This window comes from Tachysurus vachellii, chromosome 21 (genome assembly GCF_030014155.1).
Source record: "Tachysurus vachellii isolate PV-2020 chromosome 21, HZAU_Pvac_v1, whole genome shotgun sequence".
NCBI classification, from domain to species: domain Eukaryota; kingdom Metazoa; phylum Chordata; class Actinopteri; order Siluriformes; family Bagridae; genus Tachysurus; species Tachysurus vachellii.
The window spans coordinates 3,657,178-3,679,654 of NC_083480.1; the positions used below are offsets into that span (position 1 = coordinate 3,657,178).

Sequence of the window (22,477 nt, forward strand, 5' to 3'; positions counted from 1 at the left end):
GACTCAAAATAAACCGGTTTAATTGTTGATATGTTTAGTAATCAAGTCAAGAATGATTTGTTCATCATGTCAGTGGATGTGAAGCTTATACTGGAACACACACACACACACACGTTTTGAGACAGTAAGCCGAGCAGTCGGGACTGAAATGGGATAAAGGTTGGGGTTTAGTGTGGATCATTTCACTTTCAGCATCTCATTAATTAATTACAGATGTCCTTCTTAAACACAGATGGTTTAATGTTAATTAACACACAGAGCCTGAAATTTACATTTAAGATTATATGATATTCATTCTGTGTGAAATAAAAGACTAAGTGAAGTCACAGTTCTGAGGATCTCAAGTCATTCTGCGATTAGATTTATCATACGGTTTTTTGTTAGGGGAAAAAAAAAATAGAACAATTTAACAAAATTCTGAACATGTTCTGTTTTATTCACACATTAGTCTGGATCAGTCAAGCAGAAAGAAAGAAAGAAAAACAAAACCCATCTCCTAACGGCTGTGGCTAAGGGTTTAAGGTTCAGCAAGCAACCTCGAACTAGATCAGATCTGAAAATCTCTCTTCGAAACAAACCAAAAAAAAAAAGGATTTGTATCTGAAAAGAAAAACAAAGGATTGTAAATTTGAAGTGAAGAATTAAGTGAACTGTGTAAGAAGGGGAAAAATAAATAAATGAACGGTAACATAAATGGACAAAAGCTGCTTGACAGGAGGCCAGAGGAAGCGAGAACATCAGAGATTCTGTGATTTCTCTTCAACCCAAGATCAAGCAAAGCCATGACTCATAATTTGAAATACAACCTCAAAAACACACCATCTGACTAATGGCTAAGTTACTCAGTGAAGTTCTCCTGCACGGTTGAACAGACGCTGGCAATTTTTTTAGGTCTCTGGGGTTTAGAGATCGTGATTTGCACAGTAACACTTTAAATTGACATAACCGATGTACTGGTGTTAAAAAAAAATAAGCTTTTTTTTTTATTCAAACATGCAAAAACAAACAATGCTTTGTTTCAGCATTGCTCCTTCACACAGTGTGAGACCTGGACATTAATATTAAATACTGAGATCTATACAGAACATCATTTGTTTCCGTAATATGGAGCGCGGAGTGACGTCTTTCTTTATAGTACGATGAGGTGTTTATGAAATTTATGGCATTTACACTGTCGGTACAGAGAGTTAGGGAAAGATAATTGTGTTTAAAACGCTCCGTAAAGGTCGGATAGACAAGGCAGTAAAACATGCTTTTCTACAACGAGTCATGTTCGTTCGTCGCCAGTTGACACGTACACTTCCTGTGTGAGTGTGTGAGTCCTGTGTGAGTGTGAGAAAATGCAGCACCTCAAGGGTCCAATCTTACATGACTCGCTGTCTCATGTGCGTCTGTCATAGATGCCTGGATAATATAAATATTACAGCGTAGTAAGAGCACTGGCGCTTTTCACAAGACTGGTGAATAAATCAGAACGTAAAATAAGTAGAACGAGAGCTCCATAAAGCTGGAAAACATTTAGATATTAAAAAAAAAAACCCAAAAAAAAAAAAAACAAAGAAACTTCTGAATCATGCTGAAGCTTAATCTCAGAGCAAAAAATCTCCAACTATCCAACAAAGCGTTTATCTCTGAAATTATTTTCAGCTTATTTCTCATACGTGGCTCAACGCTTAACGTTGTTTGTGCTCCTGTCACGTGACAGACCAGAAAAGTGACCATTACCAACAGGCTAATTTAATACTAACACCAGGGAATAGAAAATAACAGTAAAGACAGAAAGAAAGAAAAAAAAAAATCAATGCAATTTCAAATAAAATGGGAAGAAACCAACCCAATAAATTCTTAAAGCCTGTTGCGATCACATGACCAAATAGAATTATATAATCATTTAATCATTTATACTGGAGTCTTTCTTTCTTTGGTGTCTTTGGCCTGACAAGTCAAGGAATCTGAAAAGAGGCCCGTTGTATAACACTTAGAGCTGGAACATGAGTTTAACCCCCGTGTTAAATGCTAACATTTACGCAGCCATAATTTAGCAGATTGCGCTAAATAAACCAGCTCCGTGTTTACTGTTAACATCAACCAGAGGAAAAAAAAAAAGCTTCAGCTCTCGAACTGAAGCTCGTCGAACTGAACCGAAGCTTGTCCGCTTCAACACTCTATCCCAGACATGTGATTTTCAAACATCTCTGGCACGTTCTTGAATTAATAAATGCAATTTACTGAATGTCTTTAAGCAGAAAACTATATTTGCCGAAGTCGTTATCGTTCGGCGCTATCAAGTGATCTTTTCTGGCTTTGGCAAGTTTCATCAAAAGAAATTCTCTGCGGTCCACCCACTCCTTCAACTCCTCGTCGCCGTGGGCCATAGTGCACCTCTCTCCGCTGGGACACGTGCCCTTGAGGAACCTGCAAGAGACGCATCTATCAAATACATGTCCATGTTTAACACGTCTTGAATGGTGTGGATTGGAAGCGAACTCACCGATCACAGACTTTAAAAACCCCAGTAGGGAAGCGATACTGCCAGCCGTTCTGGTCGTCCTCAGAGTTGAACATGCGATCCTTATGCTTTTCTGAGGTGATGTGCTGCTGCCACTGTTTCTCACTATTGCAGTTCTTCCCACACAGCCAGCAGTGGTTACCAGCCTGGGGAGGAAGAAAAATCATCATCGTGAGCTGTGACACGGCTGTGTAGTCGTGGTGTGCATGGGTACCAGGAGAAGGAGGTTTATGTCTTTCTGCCTTCTTCCTGTGTTGGGAATCGCAGTTTCTTTCCATTGTAGTGCATCATATTTAGGAATAATTGGTGGAATAACAAATCTTTTTTTTATTTTTTTAAATCAAATATACACTCTGGGGTTGTTCCTTTACCACTTCCTCTGCGTAGTCTGTGGGCATGTGAATTTGCTTCCCATTCTCCTTCCTTGAGCTCTCGTCATTGCTGCCTGGCTTCTGAAACTGAAGCCAATTCTCATAAAGCTGCTCCATATCTGCAACTACACACACACACACACAGAGACAGACAGACAGACAGACGCACACACAGACAGACAGACAGACAGACACACAGACAGACAGACACAGACAGACAGACAGACACACACAGACAGACAGTCACAGACATTTTGGTTGAGTTCAAGAGTCTATTTGTGGAAAACTACTTGAATTAGTGAAATTGCAATCACGCTATTTTAAATCTGGAGAATTTTTTGGTTTACTAAAGAGCAGTATAACTGAAAGAGCCCACTGGAAGAGCATGTGTCAGAATTCTTAAGATAACACGTCATGGATAGAAGGTCAGATCTGTGGACTTACTATTGTTATCTTTCATATACGTCCATAGATCTTTCTCCTCCACGCTGTGGGCAAAAGTGCAGTTCCCAATATACTGACATTTTTTACCTGCAGCCACGTGCAAGCAAATCTGAGGATGGAAAAATTACACGGCTGAAAAATATCACACGATAAATAATAAGAAATAACGTTGAATCCATCGCTTCTTGGTGCTATAAAGCGCACCTCAAACTGAGCAGGCGCAGGCTTTCTTGTTGGGAGAGGACGGACCTCTATCCACTTCCTCCGTTCCACCGAGCTCACCAGAACCACTCGTCTCTCTTTGGACCATCTGAGAAAAAAAAAAGGAGCAAACATCTCACACGCTTCATCAGGACTAAAACTTTAAGCTCCGGTTTATATCCGAGTCAAAAACTCACGGGTGTCTGGCCTTGGCGCTGCAGTACTTCTTCTGCTTGTCGGCCTCACTGAGCTGCCCGTTCCTCCAGCACTGCCCGCATACAAACTGCAGTTTAAGGTTCGGAGGGCCGAACTTCATGACGGCTTGCAGCTCCTGAGGAACACGACACACAGGTAAACCCAGGGGTGAACACAAACACGTTCCAGGATTAAACGGCGTGAACGTAGTGTTAAAAAAACCTCACCTGTTCTTGTGAGCTGTGCTCAGTACTCCACAAGCTCTTTGCCTCCTGGACAATAGCTTCATGTGTAATACCTGTTGTCAAATATGAACAAATTAACAGTCAAAACGTGCAGGTCGTCTATAGTTGCACTATAGCGGTACTTAGCCGTGGACTCGCCTTTGTCACGCTGCATTATCCACACTTGGAGCTCGATGAAGCTGTGGGCGAAGAAGCAGTAATCCTCTCGCTGACAGCCGTAGCGCACCGCGTGCCGACACAGATCCAGCTGGCACTGCGGATGGTATTGGCGAATTTTGGAGTACTTCAGCGTAGGATTCCTCAATAGATGGACAAGGCACCTGATTGGAAAGAGAGGGGGGAAAAAAAAAAAAAAAAACAAAGCCAGCGTTCAGGGGCGTTTACGGCTTGGGCGACTGAGGAGTGAAGTTTGCCGTGACTTAAGGCAAAGACACAGAAATCAGCACCAGAACTATGAGAAGAGATGCTTACTTATTCTGATCAAACCCATGCGATTTCACTTGATGAGAGCAGACACCGGGTTTGCTGATTTTTCTCGGTTTGTGATCGAAGCACACCTACAAATCAGGTCACACTTATTAGAGGTCTTTATAACATGGAACACATGCTTTACTGTGGCAATAGAGCACGGACGACCTGGTCTCGTATCGGGGCGCTGACGATTCTTCTTCCTTTGGTATTTCTACATCCTGAATACCAAGAAGCTAAAAATCTCTCTCCTGCTGCAGTGTTTAACTTCATAAATAAAAGATTTTGACATTTAAGAGTCCTGGCAAATAAATACAGCTGCTAGAGTTAACACTCTTGTGCGTTTTTAGGTCAGAATATACGAGAATATCCTAATGCAAGGTCCAAATATTAAACCAAGGCTGGTTTGAATTATTTATTACTTGTATGAAGACTCTTGTTCCTTATAAAGGAGGAAGTTGCACTTTAGCAGAAACTATATGAATTCATGGTGCTGAATTATGTTTGTCTGCCCCATAGTTTTACTTTCATTTATCTTTAGCAAAGGATTAAATGTACTCGGAAAAAGTTAGACATGAAAAAAAAACAACATTCAAATCTGTAGGTAATTAATGCGTGATCTCACCTCACAGAGGAACAGAAATATCCCTTGGTGCTCCTGTAGGATTCTGGGAACGGTCAAATTAAGCTTGGTTCGGCTCCCACTCGGATCGCAAAGCAGGTCCCTGGAGATTAAGCCCTTGCGCTCCAGAGTCCAGACATCGATTTCTTCTTGGCAATAAGCAAATGTGCAGTGACCAGGGTACTTACATTCGTCTCCGTTAGCCACATCTTTAAACGATTAAGCAAAAGAGGAGATGTTAATGTGGCAGACTTGGAAAATACGTATATGGGCGCAGACAATTCTATCGTCCGTATGCAGATTACAAATCACACTCCACACCCCTGACCATCACACACAAGAGATTCTTCACCAAACTGTTAGACTTGTGTAGGAGGTCTTTGTTAAAGTTTCCCTTCGCTGCAACAAAACCTTTGTTCCATCATGACAATGAACCTGTACACAAAGCACAGAGCTCCATGAAGTCATGGTGTGTGAAGGTTGGAGTGAAGAACTCGAGTGTCCTGCACTGGCCTCCATCATTAACCAGAAGCCTTTCCAATGTGATGGAGTAGAAGAAAAGAATAGGACTCGAGCTTGAAAGGAAGAGAAGAGTTTATTGGAGATGGAGAGATGTGAATCGGCTGAAACCTGTTGCTTTGCTTCTTAAGGAGGTTCTCATGTTGCTCGATAGGTTCACGCGGGAAAGTTTAATGAGGAAGCCAGAGGTGACAAATCTCAAAATGGGGAGGAAAATCTTCCTTTGACCATATTAGTAAGATACCTCTGTGAACCAGACGCAAGATCTATATATTTTTATATATTTTAAGTATGTGTATATACACACACACACACATATACACACACAGTATCTCACAGAAGTGAGTGTCAAGTGTGTGTGGCCGGCAACCAGGTGAGCAGTACAAAGACAAGTGTGTTGCCTACAGTCAAGCATGGTGGTGTTATGCCCCTTTTCCACCGAGGCAGTTCCAGTGCTGGTTCGGAGCCAGAGCCTAATTTAGAACCAGTTCTTTCTTTTTCGACCGCCAAAGCACCGGCTCTGAACCAGGAAAAGTGGTTCTTAAGTAGCACCAAAACGTTGCTGGTCTAGACTTAAGAACCGCTTGTGTCAGGGGCTGTGGGCGGGGCTACTGTTAGCGCATTTGATAATGTACCTTAAGTATACTAATGTTTAATACACTTTTACTTTACCACGATATGATACATTATCAGCACACATGATAGTAAGTAGCTACATGCCAAGGCTAACTTTTTTCTGTGTTAATGATAAAATAACGTTATGTACTTTCTCGATAACAACCTCCGTTTATACAAATTACATGGAGCTGCACGTACACGTTGGATTCGCCGAGTTTGGGTGTTAATGTAGGTTCACAAAGCCATGAGCATTAACAGTAAAGCAACATCCGCCATTGTTGATGTGTTTGCCGCTGCTGCGCTAAAGTTGCTGTGTAACGTGACACGTATAGTGACGTCACACTCGGCTCTGTGATGGCTCTCTAGCCGGTGGAAAGACAAACCGGTTCTTAGAAGGTTCGCCAGTGGAACCAACTTTGAACCAGCACCAGTGCTAGCTCTGAACCAGCACCCGGTTCTTTTTGGTGGGCAAGGGGCATTAGGGGAAAAGGGGCATTAGTGTCATAGTCTGGGGCTGCATGAGTGCTACCAGCACTGGGGAGCTACAGTTCATTTGAGAGAACCATGAATGCCAGCATGTACTGTGAGATACTGAAGCAGAGCTTCGGAGACTGGGCCGCCGGGCAGTATTCCGACATGACACAACGACCGCTGTCTAGCTAAAGAAGCTGAGGGTAAAGTAGATGGACTGGCCAAGCATGTCTCCAGACCTAAACCCTATTGAGTATCTGTGGGGCATCCTCAAACAGAAGGTGGAGGAGCGCAAGGTCTCTAACATGCACCAGTGCAAGAGGAACTCCAGTGGCAACCTGTGATGCTCTGGTGAACTCCACGCCAAAGAGGGTTCAGGCAGTGCTAGAAAATAAAGGTGGCCACACAAAATACTGACACTTTGGGCTCAATTTGGACATTTTCTCTTAGGGGTGTACTCACTTTTGTGGCCAGCGGTTTAGACATTAATGGCTGTGTGTTGTTATTTTAAGGGGACAACAAATTTACACAGTTATACAAGCTGTACACTACTTTACACTGTAGCACAGTGTCATTTCTTCTGTATTGTCACATTAAAATATATAATAAAGTATTTACAAAAATGTGAGGGGTGTATTCACTTCTGTCAGATACTGTACATATATATATATACACACACACACTTATTTTATAAAATTAATAGTCGTTCTAGGTGAAGATGTTGGATATATATTCAGGTGTGGGACTGAGAAGAGAAGCTGGACTTCTCTGGGGCGAACAAAATAAGCCCGATCTGTAGCGATGGTCCGTCTAGGACGATATTAATACAAAAACAAATGCCTCCGTCCTACTGGTTGTAGTACAGTGTGGCCTGTTAGAGGAGGTATGGATGGCAACTGAACCCAAACAAATACATACCTTATGAAAAATAAAGCCCAGACATAGTTAAATTTTATTGTAACTAATATGCAAACATTTCAAATATTCAGGTCCAACCGAAAGAACATAATGTAAATTTATCAAATCGTGTTTAAAAAATGTGTTCATTTAAATACTCACCTTTGCAAATATAATAAAGCCCCATGTACTGGTTTTTTGTGGGTCTCGGTCGAATCAATTTCCAGGGCAGATTCTCTGCGTGTTTGATTTTTCCGATCAGAAAGTCTTTCTTACATTTATGGTCATCGTCCTGATAGGTGTAGTCTAATACCCCAGGACCTGCAGGTACAAAGAGCTGTTAAAGTGCTGTGTTCTGTGAAAGCGCTGCTCGACACAGCGAACGCGCTGCTTTACCGCACGGCCGTCTCTTACCGGTTTTAACGTAGCACATAGAGCAGGCTTGTTTAAACTCGTGGCTTTCGGATAGTGGGTTTGTGGCCATGTCTGCCTGCTGTGGAGGCTCCTGTGTATAAGCGCTTGCTCCCATGGGTAGCACTGTGGGCAGGGATCTTTCACTGCTGGCCATCTAAAAATGCAAGAATGTTAAAAGTACATGCCAGTGTCAATAATCTAACTCCATGAGAGATGGGAGAAAGAAAAAATACAAAACAAAAAGAGAAAGCTCTCACCATGAAGGAATGCTGGCCGAAACCCATCTCCAGTGGAAAGGCTGGTTCTGTTGCAGTTTTTGGAAAAAAAGAAATGTGTCATTTAAGAATTGCAAACAGACAAAAGAGGCCATTAAAAGGGCTAAAAAGAGCCTAGCTGACTTCCTGTAAATTCTCAGCACAATTTCCCGATTTAAAAAAAAAAAAAAAAAAGTCCAACTTAAGTACGGGTCGTTTTACAGTTACTGGTTCCTGACTTGTCTGAGATCCAGTGATGTTTATTATGTAGAATTTAAAGTCAAGAGACAAAGAGTTAACGTTTAGAAGTACTGCATTCTGGGTAATGTAGTTGGGGGTTAAGGCTGTGCATGCATGTGTGTCACCAAGAGAATCGACCGACCGACCAAGTGAAAAGTATAAAATCTACTGATGTGGAAAATGGAAAAATCATGATCAGGAGGAAAAAGAAAAAAAAGAAAGCTCTACTCGTAAAAAGTGGTAAAAAAATACAGACGAACAAAATAAGAACAATGACTACAACGGTTACGCTGAAGAGACGAAGCAACACACCAGGCTGAGAATCAGAAATAGACAAGCTGTCCAGTGAATCCAGCTGTGAGGGGAAGGTGTTCAGGTTGAAGGGGTAGGATGCGTTGGGTTTGTGATAAGGTGCAGGCAGAGTCACGGTGCACTGTGGAGTAATGAGCATGTAGGGGTTTGACCCAAGGGTAGCGGCCACGGAGGACGGAGTTACCATACTGCTCGTTAAGGGAAGAGGACCCGTCACTGTCGGAATGACCTTAAGGGGTGACAGACAAAAAAAATAAATAAATTATAACCAAGATACATTATATAATTAAAAGAATTCTCAAAATCAAAACTGCGAATGCTGTACATTAATCGTACATGAAACGTGACAGGAAGTTCACATGGCACAACCTAAATCAGAGTTACCTGATGCTAAGAGAGTTACCTGTGCTATTATACCACAGTGATTTACCAACAAGTACAACATTTTATTTATTAATGAGCATTAATGAACATCAGACATTTTAAACCTATTACAGTTTTTCAGTACAATTTAACTTTCTATTCAGGTCATGTTTTCTGATCCTAACCTTCACAACCGGTTCATATGACACACGGATGCACGTTTCATCCGGGAACATCTACGTAACCAGTGACAAGGCCTGAGGTCTGTTATCCGCCAAAACTGAACAAACAATCAAGTCGACTCTGTGATTGCCAATCAGCAGATACAATAATAGAGCTGGTATTCTCAAGGTTACACGAACACACAGACTACGTTTCCTCCACACAGAAGTATGAGCAATTGTGGAAATCCCTACGAATGTCACGATTCCTTTTTTCTTTAAAGAATACATTTTTTTCAATCATGCATCATCTGTGTAAAAGTATCATTTCTGTATCTTGAGCGCTAATCTAACATCTTTCATAAGAGAAATAGAAGACGTTTAACAATCTAATGCTCTAAAAATGAGAGATTATACTTGTAATACCATGGGAGGGTCAGCTGGAGCTGCTTTATCCAGCAGTTCATCCAGATCATCTCCTAAAATCTCTCCGTCCAAGTCTAGCTGTGCAAAAGAATCGCTGGGCTTGGATCCGTTTACCACAGGCAGGACCAAAAAATGGGGCTCAGGGTTCGACAGGACAGCGGGGGTTATGGTGGATATTATATTTACAGGCTGAGGCTCCGCTTCAGTTATCTGCCTCCCAGGAGGACACACTGGCATATTAACTGGCAACAAAGTGCCAGTGGCCTGAGCATGTAGACACTCGTCTGAGAAAGAGAGAAAAGAGATTGTAGAGTCATTGGCCTCGGGGATGCGAAAGGGTTTTTCATCCGATAGTATAGAAATAAATGAATAATAAACAAGTGCAACAGGTCTTACCTATTTCGATGTCTTCTACGGAAGAAGAGCTCTGAGAAAACTGTTAAAAAAGTAATAATAATTAACAAAAAAATAATAATTGTAGTTGGTATACTGTAGCATTCAATTTAAAAAAAAGATTACAGAAACCAAGATGATTATGTTATTATTCAGACCTTTTCATTTGTTGCTCCCGATGCACTGGGTCCAGATAAAACGTTTAAGGCAGGCTGTGTTTATTTATTTAACAAATAAAAATTTGTATTAAAAGTTTGCATTCATATTTATTTACTATGAACAAACAAATTTATTCGTGTTGATACGTCCTTTAGAAATGTAACAAAACCATAAATCGCGCTGCATTTTGTGTGCCGTCGAATTGAATTCGATCTGTGTTTTAATGTGTATTTACGTCGAAACGTGCGACCGATGTGGTAGAAGTGAAATTACACACTTCAGACTGTGCGAAAATACGACACACCCCGAGATGATGATGGTCCTGAGGTTTGTGAGTGACGTATCACAGCACGTGTTATTCCGGACGTAAGACATGACTCAGTAGAACGTACCTTGCCTCTGACGTAGGCTTTACGGATTTTTAATCCCAATACTTTGGCAAGGTCCTGTGTCAGTTCAATCACTCTACTATCCTATAAATTGCAATAGAGAATATATAAATAGAAAAGCATTAAAAAAATGTATAATGCATGTTCATCAGGAAAGTGTAAACTGAGCTGACCTGAGGCACTGCCATGGAGCACTTAGCGACGACATCATAGGCCTCCTGGTGTCTCCCTAACTCTTTAAGGCATCTGGCTTTTCTATACTGTGCTCTGTAATTGTTCTCGTTCAGCTGAAGAGCTTGGTCACAGTCCTCCAAGGCTTGGTCATGGAGACCCTACAAAACAACCCACAAAAATAAATAAATAAATAAACAAACATAAATGATGTCCACATGCCGAACAAATTTGGGAATTTGTTGGATTATTGTCCAGGCCTGAGACAGTTTCTTCTTACAATGTGTAAGTAGGCTGCGGCACGGTTAGCATGGAGCCTCTCCCTCGTTTCACGAGGTACGTCGATGTCTTCTGATGCTGCATATTCAGATACGCCGAGAGCTTCGGTGTAAAGCTCGACAGATCGTGCCCAGTCTCCTTCGCTGAACACGTCATTGCCCTCACCGAACAGATTCCTCACCAGGTCCTGAAGAAACAGCTGTAAAAACACATAAGTAACGTTAATCCAATGCGTCTACTTTAATGAACATATCTGGATGGATGAAGGAAGGCTACAAACCTCATAATCCTCCTGAGAGCCATTGAATGGCAGGGTAGACCTACAAAAGAAACGGATGGATTTAAATCAAGTCCACAGATGAATATATTGGAATACATTCCAATATACTTGAAGTGTTATCGTGATTGTGTTTCTTCTCTACAAAAGTTGCTGTTTGGGACGTTCTCATGCTTTCTGATGTTGTTTGTCCTTTACGTTAGACCGGACTGTGTAACAGTTTCTTTCCACAAGCCATCAGCCATCAATACAGTCTATACAGTTGATGTGTATGGACTGTACAGACCTACACCAAATACACACACTTCCAATATACATCCATCAACCTGTTTACATGCTGTTTTACACACTGTTTTTGTTCTTTGAACATGCTATCTCACATTTCAGTCAACTGCTGTTTTGCACAATACTTTACAATACCTCATGTAACTGCTGCTATAATACTAATGTGTTCGTTCCAGTATTTCTGCACACGTAATATTGTTAGACATACAGTATGTACGCTGATCAGCGCCGCTTTTGTGTGATGTCTTGTATTTTTTTGTTTACACTGTCTTTTGTGCTGCACTGTTTACACCAGGTTGCACAGATGCACTTTATGTATCTAGGACTAACTTACTAAGTCCTTATAGCTCTGTCTTTGTGTTATGTAACACGATCCTGGAGAAACGTTGTCTCATGTCACTGTGTGCTGCAACAGCTATATATGTTTGAAATAACAATAAAAGCTTCTTGACTTTACATTAAATCTTAATGCGCAGCATCTACGGTCACCTGTCACAGAGAATAAGTAAAAACCGTGTCAGGTTGACCGGAAAGCCGTGAGAGCACCGAACCCCCAAATCCTAGTCTTCCATGGACAAGCAATAAATAAAATGTTCAGTAAGATGTAAAAACCCTCTATAATAAACACTATCTATAATAAAACCTATCCTCACACCCACGCCTCCTCATATCTGATCCCATACCTGTTTGGCGATCCAGACCAACATCAGCTCTGATCCCAAAACATCATGTGGTCATCATCATCAGGTTGTTTTACACTGAACCTAAGGAAGTTATGGAGAAAAATGGACTCACTGGATGAACTGCAGGCCTTTTTCAATACTCTGCCACCGGCTGCTTCGGTCCTGACACAGTCCTGACATGTTCCCATGCGTGTTAGGAAGCTTCACTGTATATCACAACCTGTAACACACCAATTATAAGAAGAAAACAAGTTAATACCAAGTCATAATTAAAAGCACTTCCTGCTCCAGCCTGTGACGTCAGGCGGGTCAGTTATGCTAGCTAGCAGGCTAACTTCACTGTTACGTCTTTACATAAAATATGGGTTGTTTTACGGCCAATTAAGTTCATATTAATGCTTACAGGTCTCAATGGAAGTTATTTACGACTGTGGTTTATCAACAGTGTTCTTGTATTGTTGACTAATCTAAGGACTCGGACAGGCCATGCTAATGTGATGCGTTCTGGAAATTTACCCTTCATTTGCTTTCATTTCTGAAACCAAAACTAGCTACAGAACATTTAATCACGAGTTATTTTCATTCCTTATCTGTTAGACACCTAAAAATGGTTTATTTTGAGGTGTTTACTCGTTTGCTAGCACGTAATAAGCGATGCTAATGATTCAGACGCTATGGTGTTTAATGTTACGTGATTCTGAGTCATAACTCGTTTAACCCTATAAAACATAACCCCTAGCTTTCTAGACGTACAGAAAAAACATATCTAGGTGTTAATATATAAATATATATATTTATATATATATATATATATATATATTAAAAAAAAGGCTGTGCAGAATAAAAGTTAAGCTAACCAAGCTACTGTTTTCATTCAGAGTCGAACCGTGCGGTATGAACACTGTGTCGTTTACTCAGATGACTCACCTTTGTGAAGTGCCTAGAAATAAAATCAAACAGAAGTAAATATCGTTGAAATATTCCACCACGGTTTCATCCGGAATCAAATAAAGTGTTGCGACGAGTTGGTCTTTATGTATAATGTGACTTTGTCTACGTTTGAATTGCGCCATCTGCTGAACACAGCCAATAGCAGACACAGGAGTTAATGTATGTGTCGTTCTAGAAAGAGTCGACTCTTTGAACCGACTCGTTCAGGTAAACCTTATAATACACTATGCATGTGGACACATGGCCTTTACACTTATATGTGGTTCTTTTTCAAATTGTTGTCAAAAAAGTTGGAAGCACACAATTCGTGTATGATGTAGCATTGTAATTTCCCCTCACTGGACCAATCCAGCATGACAATGACACAGTACACAGCATGAGCCATATGAAGATACAGTGGAGGAACTTGAGTGTCCTGGACAGAACCATGACCCCAACCTCAGTAAACACATTTGAGATGAACTGGAACACTGAATGCAACCATCTAGGTCTAATGATAAATCAATTAAAGTTATTTCACTCCTGATCTCCTGAGATTTTCAAGAGTCAAGTGTGAAGAAGCTTTTATTGTCATTTCAACCATATATATAGCTGTTGCAGTACACAGTGACATGAGACAACGTTTCTCCAGGATCGTGGTGCTACATAACACAAAGAGCTTAAAGAACTTAAGTAAGTTAGTCCTAGATACATAAAGTGCATCTGTGCAACCTGGTGTAAACAGTGCAGGACTAGACAGACAAGACAGTGCAGGAAAAAAGATGGTGCAAACAAAAAATTACAAGACAATACACAAAAGACAATAAACAGATACAGTGCCAGTGTAAATACTGTATGTTCAACAATATTGGAATGAACACAGTGTTATAGCAGCAGTTACCTGAGATATTGTAAAGGATTGTGCAAAACAGCAAACGACTGAAATGTGAGACGGCATGTGCAAAGAGCACGGTATGCAAAAATAGCATGTAAACAGATGGATAGATAAATATATGTGCTCAGAGAGCATGTAGAGTTTACACAGAATTGGGCAAAAAGCAAAATAAAAATTTAATGGAAAATTTAAATTCCAATTAAATGGAAACTCTTTGTTGATACAAAAGTTCCGAGAGAAATAGCCAGATTGATTCCCTTATGCCTGGAATGGTATAATAACTTATTTGTTGTTGTCATTTGAAAGCATAAAGCATATACTAATGCTTTACAAGTATAGTGAGCAGAAAGGCAACGTAACATGCACAAAACATTGACCCTTGAGGTGGATAGGCTACAACAGCAGAGCACACTTCACTTCTGTCAGTAAAGAACAGAGAAACAGACTTGTGCAAATTTGTCTGGTCTTTTTCTTGTAGAGAAAAAACAAAAAAGTGCTGAAACACCAAATTTGGTGATTTCATATTCCCAATAAATATATTACAATAGAGATGTGTGTGTTGTTTATTAAAAAAAGTTACAATCACTAAGAATTGTATGATGATGATTAAATGTATGCGATGTATACATACAGTATATAATCTAAAATACTAAATAAATAAGGTCATTTTAAATAGATTTTAAAAAAGTTTTTTATTAGTGTTTTTTTTTTTTTTTTTTTTTTTAACATTTGTTGTTGTTTGTTTATTTATTTATTTATTGTAACGAATTATTTTTCTCATCTGCCGCTTGGGAAGGATCTCTATCATCTGTTGCTTGGACAGGATTTCTGAGCCCCTCTCCCTCTGCTCGGTTTCTGTTCTCCACAAGGCCTTGGGGAAGTCTCAATGAAACACGCCAGTCAGTCTTTCAAAGAGAAGTCCAAACTTCAAAAAACTTCAAACTTCCAAAAAACATGAATATATATAGTAGTACAAAAAAAGGAAGGACATAATGTGTGTGTGGAGCTTAATGCTAGTATCTGCAGAAGATACCTTGACCGTTATCATGAAGCAGGAAACCTCCCAGCCGCAGTATCATGTTTTTATAACTTCTTTCATAGCAGATGTGCTAAGGAGAGGAGGTTATGCTAAGGACAAGTTATCTCTCTCTCTCTGTGTGTGTGTGTGTGTATGAGAGAGAGAGAGAGAGAGAGAGAGAGAGAGAGAGAGAGTGTGTGTGTATGTGAGTGTGTGTAAGAAAAGAACATTGTGCTTTGTACAGAAAGTCTGCTACATTATTATTAACGTATTTTATATAATTATTCTCACATTTATTTATTTATTTATTTATTATTTTATAAAATATATAACACATGATCAGGGAAAAGGGACAAAGAAGGATTTGCGTACACAGACATTATCACGGTAAACACAAATCTTTAAACTAGTCCTCAAAAAGCATCAACAATTTTGTGCTATTTTGTTGTTCATAAGATTAAGAGATGAAATTAATGAGTTAAATTCAGCAGGAAAAAAAAAAAGAAAACACAATGAGGACTTACACCATTTTTGCTTGTGGATAAAGAATTTTGCATGTAAAATAAAGAAATTGACAACATACTCAAGATATACATGTTTTGGGTTTTCATAATATAATAAGATATATTAATATCTCTAAGGACATAATTATATAACACGTTTATGGGTCTAAAAATACAGGAACTTAAATCAACCCAAAATCTATTATTAATGCCTTATTCAAAAAATAATGTGCGGCCGTTTCCTCCACAGGGCCACAAAATGATCAAGTCTCATGAGCAAGTATTTAGAAATGGAGGAGTCAACAGGGTAGATTTAATGTAGAATATTAAATGGAATCCCAGTAGAATTTACCTCTCGGACTAATCTTTCTTTTTATTTAAAAAGTTTGCAGTTATGTCTGTTGTTGCACTTCCTGTGTAAAATATCAATACTACCCAAAATGCAAAGCGGAATACATAACGATACCATTATTAAACATTTGGTCATTTTTAATTAGTTGGATTAAACTCTATTGGAATAGATTTTAACAAGGAATGCTGTGTATTCTATGCCTGGCAATGATGTAGAACAGTGGGGGTGGTTTGTATGTAGTCCTGCTTGAGTTTGACCAATAAAAACGTTCCAGTGTAGATCCCGCCCTCCATGAGATCCTTTAAACATCCAAGCAGAAGAACACACAGCAAAAATGTTTGGGGTGATTTATGAACCTTGTGTATTTAAGTTACTCCCAAAATAACTATTTATTAATTTCAAAACAAGTAGTTTTAGAATAAATGACGTTTTATTCCAAGAAACTCAAAGATCAAATGAACTTTTTCCATTTATTCTCAAACAATTTATTTATAGGCTTCAGTGCTGTGTCGTCCTGTTCCTGCTCCTGTGGAAGTACATAAGCTCCAGTTCCATTGATGAAAGTTCAGCTCCCACAATCACAATGCTGTATTGGACATTCCTGCTTCTCTCAGGTCAGTTTGAAGTTTTGTCTATAAATATAGTTTTATCAAAATTCCCACTGGTCATAAATAATACCATCAAACTGAGAAGGTGCATGGATGTAGCTGTTAGAATAAAGATTTTTAGTACACTATGTAAAAAATATACATATTACTTTTATATCATTTATTTATGAGATCATGTATTTTTTCCTGCTGTTTGTCATCTACAGACCTTTTTCCAGTTATTCTCTGGTACAGCAAGAATTTAAAATGCTGACAGTATAGTTTTCTTTTAATAGTGCAGAGGTTAACTATAAAGTTTGTTGTTGGTTGCTAAAGCCAATACTGACACATGCTACGGAGCTGTCAGTCCATGATTAGATCATATTAGCTTATATTCCTTAGGACACTATGAAGCAGTTGGTAATAGGTAAATAACCTGTGGTTAAGGTAAATAGCCTGATGAATAACATTTTTTTTTCAGAATAGAAAGCAAATTTTAAATGTTTAGCTTTGAGTATAATACAACAGACAGTTACAACAAATATCAAGATGGTAGTGTTCGGCACAGGAGCCATCACCACAGACCTCCCAAGAATTTTCTAAAAGTTTTTAATACATCATGGAATAAATCTAACATCACAGAATAAATCTAACATCATAGAATAAATCTAAATATAAATCCACATATTACTCATTAACACAATTAACGCACAATGATAGGTGATAGCCTGGTAGTTACCTGACCTCAATCATCAGCTATAATATCAAATTCAGAGTTATTGAGGTCTCCGTTGGGAAAAGTAAAGGGAGGAGGTGCTTAGCGAGGGGACGAGGCATATGATCGAAGAGGATGTGCAGGATCGGTTTGCTACAGCTGGCGTCACAATTATCCTTTATGGAATGGTTAAATTTTTACTGAGGTATAAAAAGGGTACAGCTGGTTAGATAGTGTGTGTGACCTCACGCCTCCTGGGTTTAGGATTAGATTCCTGTCTCAGACCTGTTCGTGAATGTGTTTGCATGTTTTCCCTTTAATGGTCCAAAGACATGCACTGATTGATATCTGTAAAGTCTGAAGTGTGTGATTGTGTGTTGTTAATGCCTTATGTACAGAAAACGCTCATTGTACAGCTCTCCATCTGATGCTCATTAGTCACAATATACAGCTTTTTCTTAAAAACCGTTGTATATTCACACCTGAGAGTGTGAGAGAAACAACACTACTATTAAATATCCCTTAATGAATCCCTGATGATGATCAGAAATAATAATCCTTTCCTTATTAGTCAGTATGGCTTCACTGGTGGACCAGAGGAATGTGAGGAGTAAGAGAGGTCTATTGGAGCTTGCTAGCATCATCAAATGCACCACAGGAAGGTCGGCGTTCTCCTATCTCATGTATGGCTGCTACTGCGGGCTTGGAGGTAAAGGCTGGCCCAGAGACAGGGCAGACTGGTAAGACATTATGCAATACAAATACCCATATCATAATGATGTTAATGTGCCACTAAGGGTTTTAAAAATATATGCAGACATTTCATGAACTTGTTTTTTTTTTTTTATTTGGTGAAGATGTAATATATAGTTGAGCAAACCACTATGCTTGGCTGTGTTCTGGGATTCTGAAAGAAGGTCCACCCAACGCTCACCACATACAAAAAGCCACATGAACCAAAATATTCTATTTTAGTCTCAGTTTTTAGGAAACAATGATCCATTTCATTCCTCCTGACAGAAATAAGGGATTTTGCAATCACAGTTAAAGCATCATATGCTTTGGGATCTGATTATATGACAAGATTATTGTTTTGAGAATAAAGCACACAGTCTAGATTCAGTTTAATTTGTAGAGCACTTTAAACAATGCGTATTGTCACAAAGCAGCTATACAGGGATATACATTTAAAAAATGATACAGAGGTGAGAAGATGAAAATCTCCCTGAGAGAATATGAGTAAGAAAACTTGTGAGGAACCAGAGTCAAAGGGGTCCATCCTCATCTTGGTGACACTCTGGGAGAGTGATGTTTTGGAGATATTGAGTTTGCATAGAGCTTTGATGAAGACAGACAGTTGTTACCTATTGATCATGATTCCACATGGTACTGTGGATCAGTTAGCAATCTGTTGTTCCTTCTTCAACTTCTAAGACTGCTTGGTTACTTCTTGCTATTTGAAGAATGCTTGTGTTTCGTTTTTTTTTTTTTTGTTTGTTTTTTTTTAATCCTTGTTGAAACTCTAATGCACTTGTTTCCATCCATATAAATCCACTTATAGGTGTTGCCACAAGCACGACTGCTGCTATGGAGATGCTGAAGTCGCAGGCTGCCACACAACAACCGACAAGTATCAATGGACTTGTGAAGACAAAGAGGCTGATTGTGGTATGTGTTACAGTAGAGAAATGAAAACTAGCAGCTAAACGCTAAATAGCACTCAAGCTTCAACATGTCTTGTGTAATCCAGATTAAAGCTGAAAGTAACCAGGAGAATGAAAGAGGACCTGCTGATGGAAACGCATGAGAAATGTCTAGCGGTGCTCAATCTCCTCATGAGTAATTCCCACCGGTTTTGAGGAACACAGTAGAGCCGTTATAAGAGAAGGTTGGCAAATGTAGGTCTGAGACTAAGCAAGACTAAGAGTCATTTTATTGTCTCGTGCCAGGGTATTTTAAGTCTGTACAAACCACAGAAACTGCAAGAGTAAACACACAGTACGAATCTAAATACATGGTGAAAGAGGATGTTTATGGTCGAGTCCTTAGAAAGCAGTCACATAGCAACATTTTAATAAGCAGTATGTTTATTATTGCTAAAAATGTGTTCCTCTTTCTTATATACACACAGAGAATTAAGGCAAGTAACATCAATGCTTTAGCGACTAGAATTTTCACCTCTAGCCAACTCCTTATCCATACGCCGTCCACTACAGATGAACACATGATACATCTGCATGTTCACGCAGCAATCCGATCAGACAGTCGCGTCGCATCAGAACGATGCATTTTAAATACAGTTCAAGAGCTTTACTTAATGATCTCTGATCTCTGTGGTGTTAACCGTGGTGTTGATGTTGCTACCAGAAGTATTAAAATGTTTCAGTACAAAACAGTTGATCTCCTGGGATTTTCACACCCAGCAGTCTCTTGCATTTATACAGGAAAAAACATGAGCGAGCGACAGATCTGTGGGTGGAAGTATTTCTTTAAGATAAGAAAGAGATTAGAGGAGAATGGCCAGGAAGGACATAAATAGGATCGTATAACCACTCTTTACTGCCTTGTTGAGCAGAAAAGCATCTCAGCATGCACAGAACAATGAATCTTGAAGTGTATGTAAGTGTGCAACTGCAGAAGATCATATCGGGTTCTTCTCCTGGCAGCAAAGAACAGGAATCCGAGGCTCTCTTGGGTGAATCTGGACAGTTAAAGGTTAGATAACCACCTGGACTTTCCTGTTACCTATGAAACTGTGGCCTCAAATTCTTGCTCTTCGCTGACAGTAGAGGAACCTGATATGGACATCTGCTGTTGTCTTAAGGTGTTTTGTGTTCTGAGATGCTTTTCACTAAACATGGCTGTAAACAGCTTACTTGAGTAACTTTAGACTTCCTGGCAGCTCAGATCAATCAGGTCATTCTCTGTTCCAGCCTTCTTGTACCATCCTGTGTAAACTCTATATACTTTTGTGTGTGAAATGATTGAATAATTAAGTATTAAGTCTCTGAAAATACTCAAACCGGCCCATCTGACACCAACTTTAATGCAGAGATGGGGGACTCGAGTCATATGACTTGACTCGAGTCAGATTTAAGTCGCAAATTCGAGACTTGAGACTTGCTTGACAAATATTAAAAAAACACTCGACTTGACTTTGACTTGACATTCATGACTTGAGTGTTGACTCTGACTTGAGTTAATTGACTCAGAGATGGGGACTCGACTTGACTCGAGTCAGACTTAAGTCGCAAATTCGAGACTTGAGACTTGCTTGACAAATATTAAAAAAAGACTCGACTTGACTTTGACTTGACATTCATGACTTGAGTGTTGACTCTGACTTGAGTTAATTGACTCAGAGATGGGGGACTCGACTTGACTCGAGTCAGACTTAAGTCGCAAATTTGAGACTTGAGACTTGCTTGACAAATATTAAAAAAACACTCGACTTGACTTTGACTTGACATTCATGACTTGAGTGTTGACTCTGACTTGAGTTAAATGACTCAGAGATGGGGGACTCGACTTGACTCGAGTCAGACTTAAGTCGTAAATTTGAGACTTGAGACTTGCTTGACAAATATTAAAAAAGACTCGACTTGACTGTGACTCGACATTCATGACTTGAGACTTACTTGTGACTTGCACATGTGTGACTTACTCCCACCTCTGGTTTAATGTGAACATGAACCGAAGCTCTTGACCTGTTTCTTGAATGGCTTTATGTTTTGAACTGATTCCTCATGATAGACCAGCTGAAGAACTGCATGGATGAGCAGGTGTACAGAAGTATTAAATAAACACAGTCAGTTTAACCCATATTACATCATCATTCTGGTATAATCTTCCTAAGAGTACTGTTTTTTTTTTGCAAAAATAAACAGTTGCTGATGTGTTTTTCTGTGGCTTCATTCCAGATTCCCTTAAAGACAGATGTGAGAAAATCCTCTGCCGGTGTGACAGAGAAGCAGGCAGGTGCTTAAGAAAAGCCCCATACAACAGGAAATATGCCTATTGGCCAGACTTTTTGTGTGGCTGTTTATATCCTACCTGCAATATATACTAATTTTGTGTATTTTTTCAATGTTTGCTATTAAATGGAAAAATTAAAAGTTTTGGTAAATTGATTTATTATTAACATAAACATAACATAAACATAGAACAAAAGGTTAATATAAAGAATAATATAAAGATTAATATAATAAAAATTCAAGATTAATATTAGATATAATTTAATGTGTATGTATTTATCCACAATGAGCAAGTCTGAGGTGACTCAGGTGACTGTGGTGAGGAAAAACTCCCTTATATTGTAAAGGAAGAAACCTTGAGAGGAACCAGACTCAAAGGGGAACCTCATCCTCATGTGGGTGACACTGGAGGGTGTGATTATAAATATACAGTCTGATAAATGTTGTATTGATGCAAAAGACCACATGGAGGTCACATCTCCTCTTAGTATCGCAGAGTCTGACTGGAGCTGGTACATCTCTAGATGTCTCAGGATCCTCACAGAGCCTCATCTCAGTGGAGGTCCAAAATCTTCATGGCATGGAAGACTGGTACAATTTCTGGATGCCTCGGGATGGGTAGAAAGGGAGAAGCAGTGCGGAGGGATTAACATAACTGCTGTTCATAAAATGTGCAAGTCTGATGTAATAATGCACAATATTATGGGATGTATTATGTGTACGCCTGACTAAAGAGATGAGTTTTTAATCTACATTTAAACTGGGAAAGTGTGTCTGAGCCCCGAACACTATCAGGAAGACTATTGCAGAGTTTGGAAGCTAAATATGAAAATGCTCTACCACCTTTAGTAGACTTAGATACTCTGGGAACTACCAGAAGTCACGGGTTTTGTGATCTCAGAGAGCGTAAAGGATTGTAATGTGTTAGAAGACTAGTTAGATACATGGGAGCTAAAACATTAAGAGCCTTATACGTAAGTAGCAGCAGTTTGTAATCGATTCTAAACTTAACAGGTTATTTGTAGCCACAAATGTCAAAACTGTTTTATACTGTTTCATTGCATCATTTGTTGTTTATGTAGAAGTGTTTTTAATGCTTTACTTGTTCTGTCAGTGGAATTCGTTTAAAAACAAGTG

At 39.3% G+C, this 22,477-nt stretch overlaps 2 protein-coding genes across 2 annotated transcripts; one reads left to right on the top strand and one right to left on the bottom strand.

Moving 5' to 3' along the window:
• Nucleotides 1–415: 415 nt before the first annotated feature.
• Nucleotides 416–13,468, bottom strand: zc3h7a (zinc finger CCCH-type containing 7A). Its single transcript, XM_060897130.1, has 23 exons — nucleotides 13,294–13,468; nucleotides 12,479–12,586; nucleotides 11,402–11,441; nucleotides 11,123–11,320; nucleotides 10,845–11,003; nucleotides 10,675–10,755; nucleotides 10,282–10,335; nucleotides 10,127–10,166; nucleotides 9,731–10,014; nucleotides 8,781–9,009; nucleotides 8,232–8,278; nucleotides 7,975–8,128; nucleotides 7,723–7,881; nucleotides 5,059–5,264; nucleotides 4,437–4,522; nucleotides 4,104–4,285; nucleotides 3,948–4,018; nucleotides 3,723–3,856; nucleotides 3,529–3,634; nucleotides 3,325–3,433; nucleotides 2,881–3,005; nucleotides 2,492–2,655; nucleotides 416–2,415 (listed from the first exon to the last, which is right to left on the bottom strand). The coding sequence occupies exons 2-23, from the start codon at nucleotides 12,544–12,546 to the stop codon at nucleotides 2,226–2,228; spliced, it is 2,886 nt and encodes a 961-aa protein (XP_060753113.1). The 5' UTR covers nucleotides 12,547–12,586; nucleotides 13,294–13,468; the 3' UTR covers nucleotides 416–2,225.
• Nucleotides 13,469–16,421: 2,953 nt separating this feature from the next.
• pla2g10 (phospholipase A2 group X) lies at nucleotides 16,422–21,463 on the top strand. Its single transcript, XM_060857119.1, has 4 exons — nucleotides 16,422–16,678; nucleotides 17,938–18,106; nucleotides 18,928–19,034; nucleotides 21,287–21,463. Exons 1-4 carry the CDS (start codon nucleotides 16,648–16,650, stop codon nucleotides 21,433–21,435), a joined length of 456 nt encoding a protein of 151 aa, XP_060713102.1. The 5' UTR covers nucleotides 16,422–16,647; the 3' UTR covers nucleotides 21,436–21,463.
• Nucleotides 21,464–22,477: the final 1,014 nt, after the last annotated feature.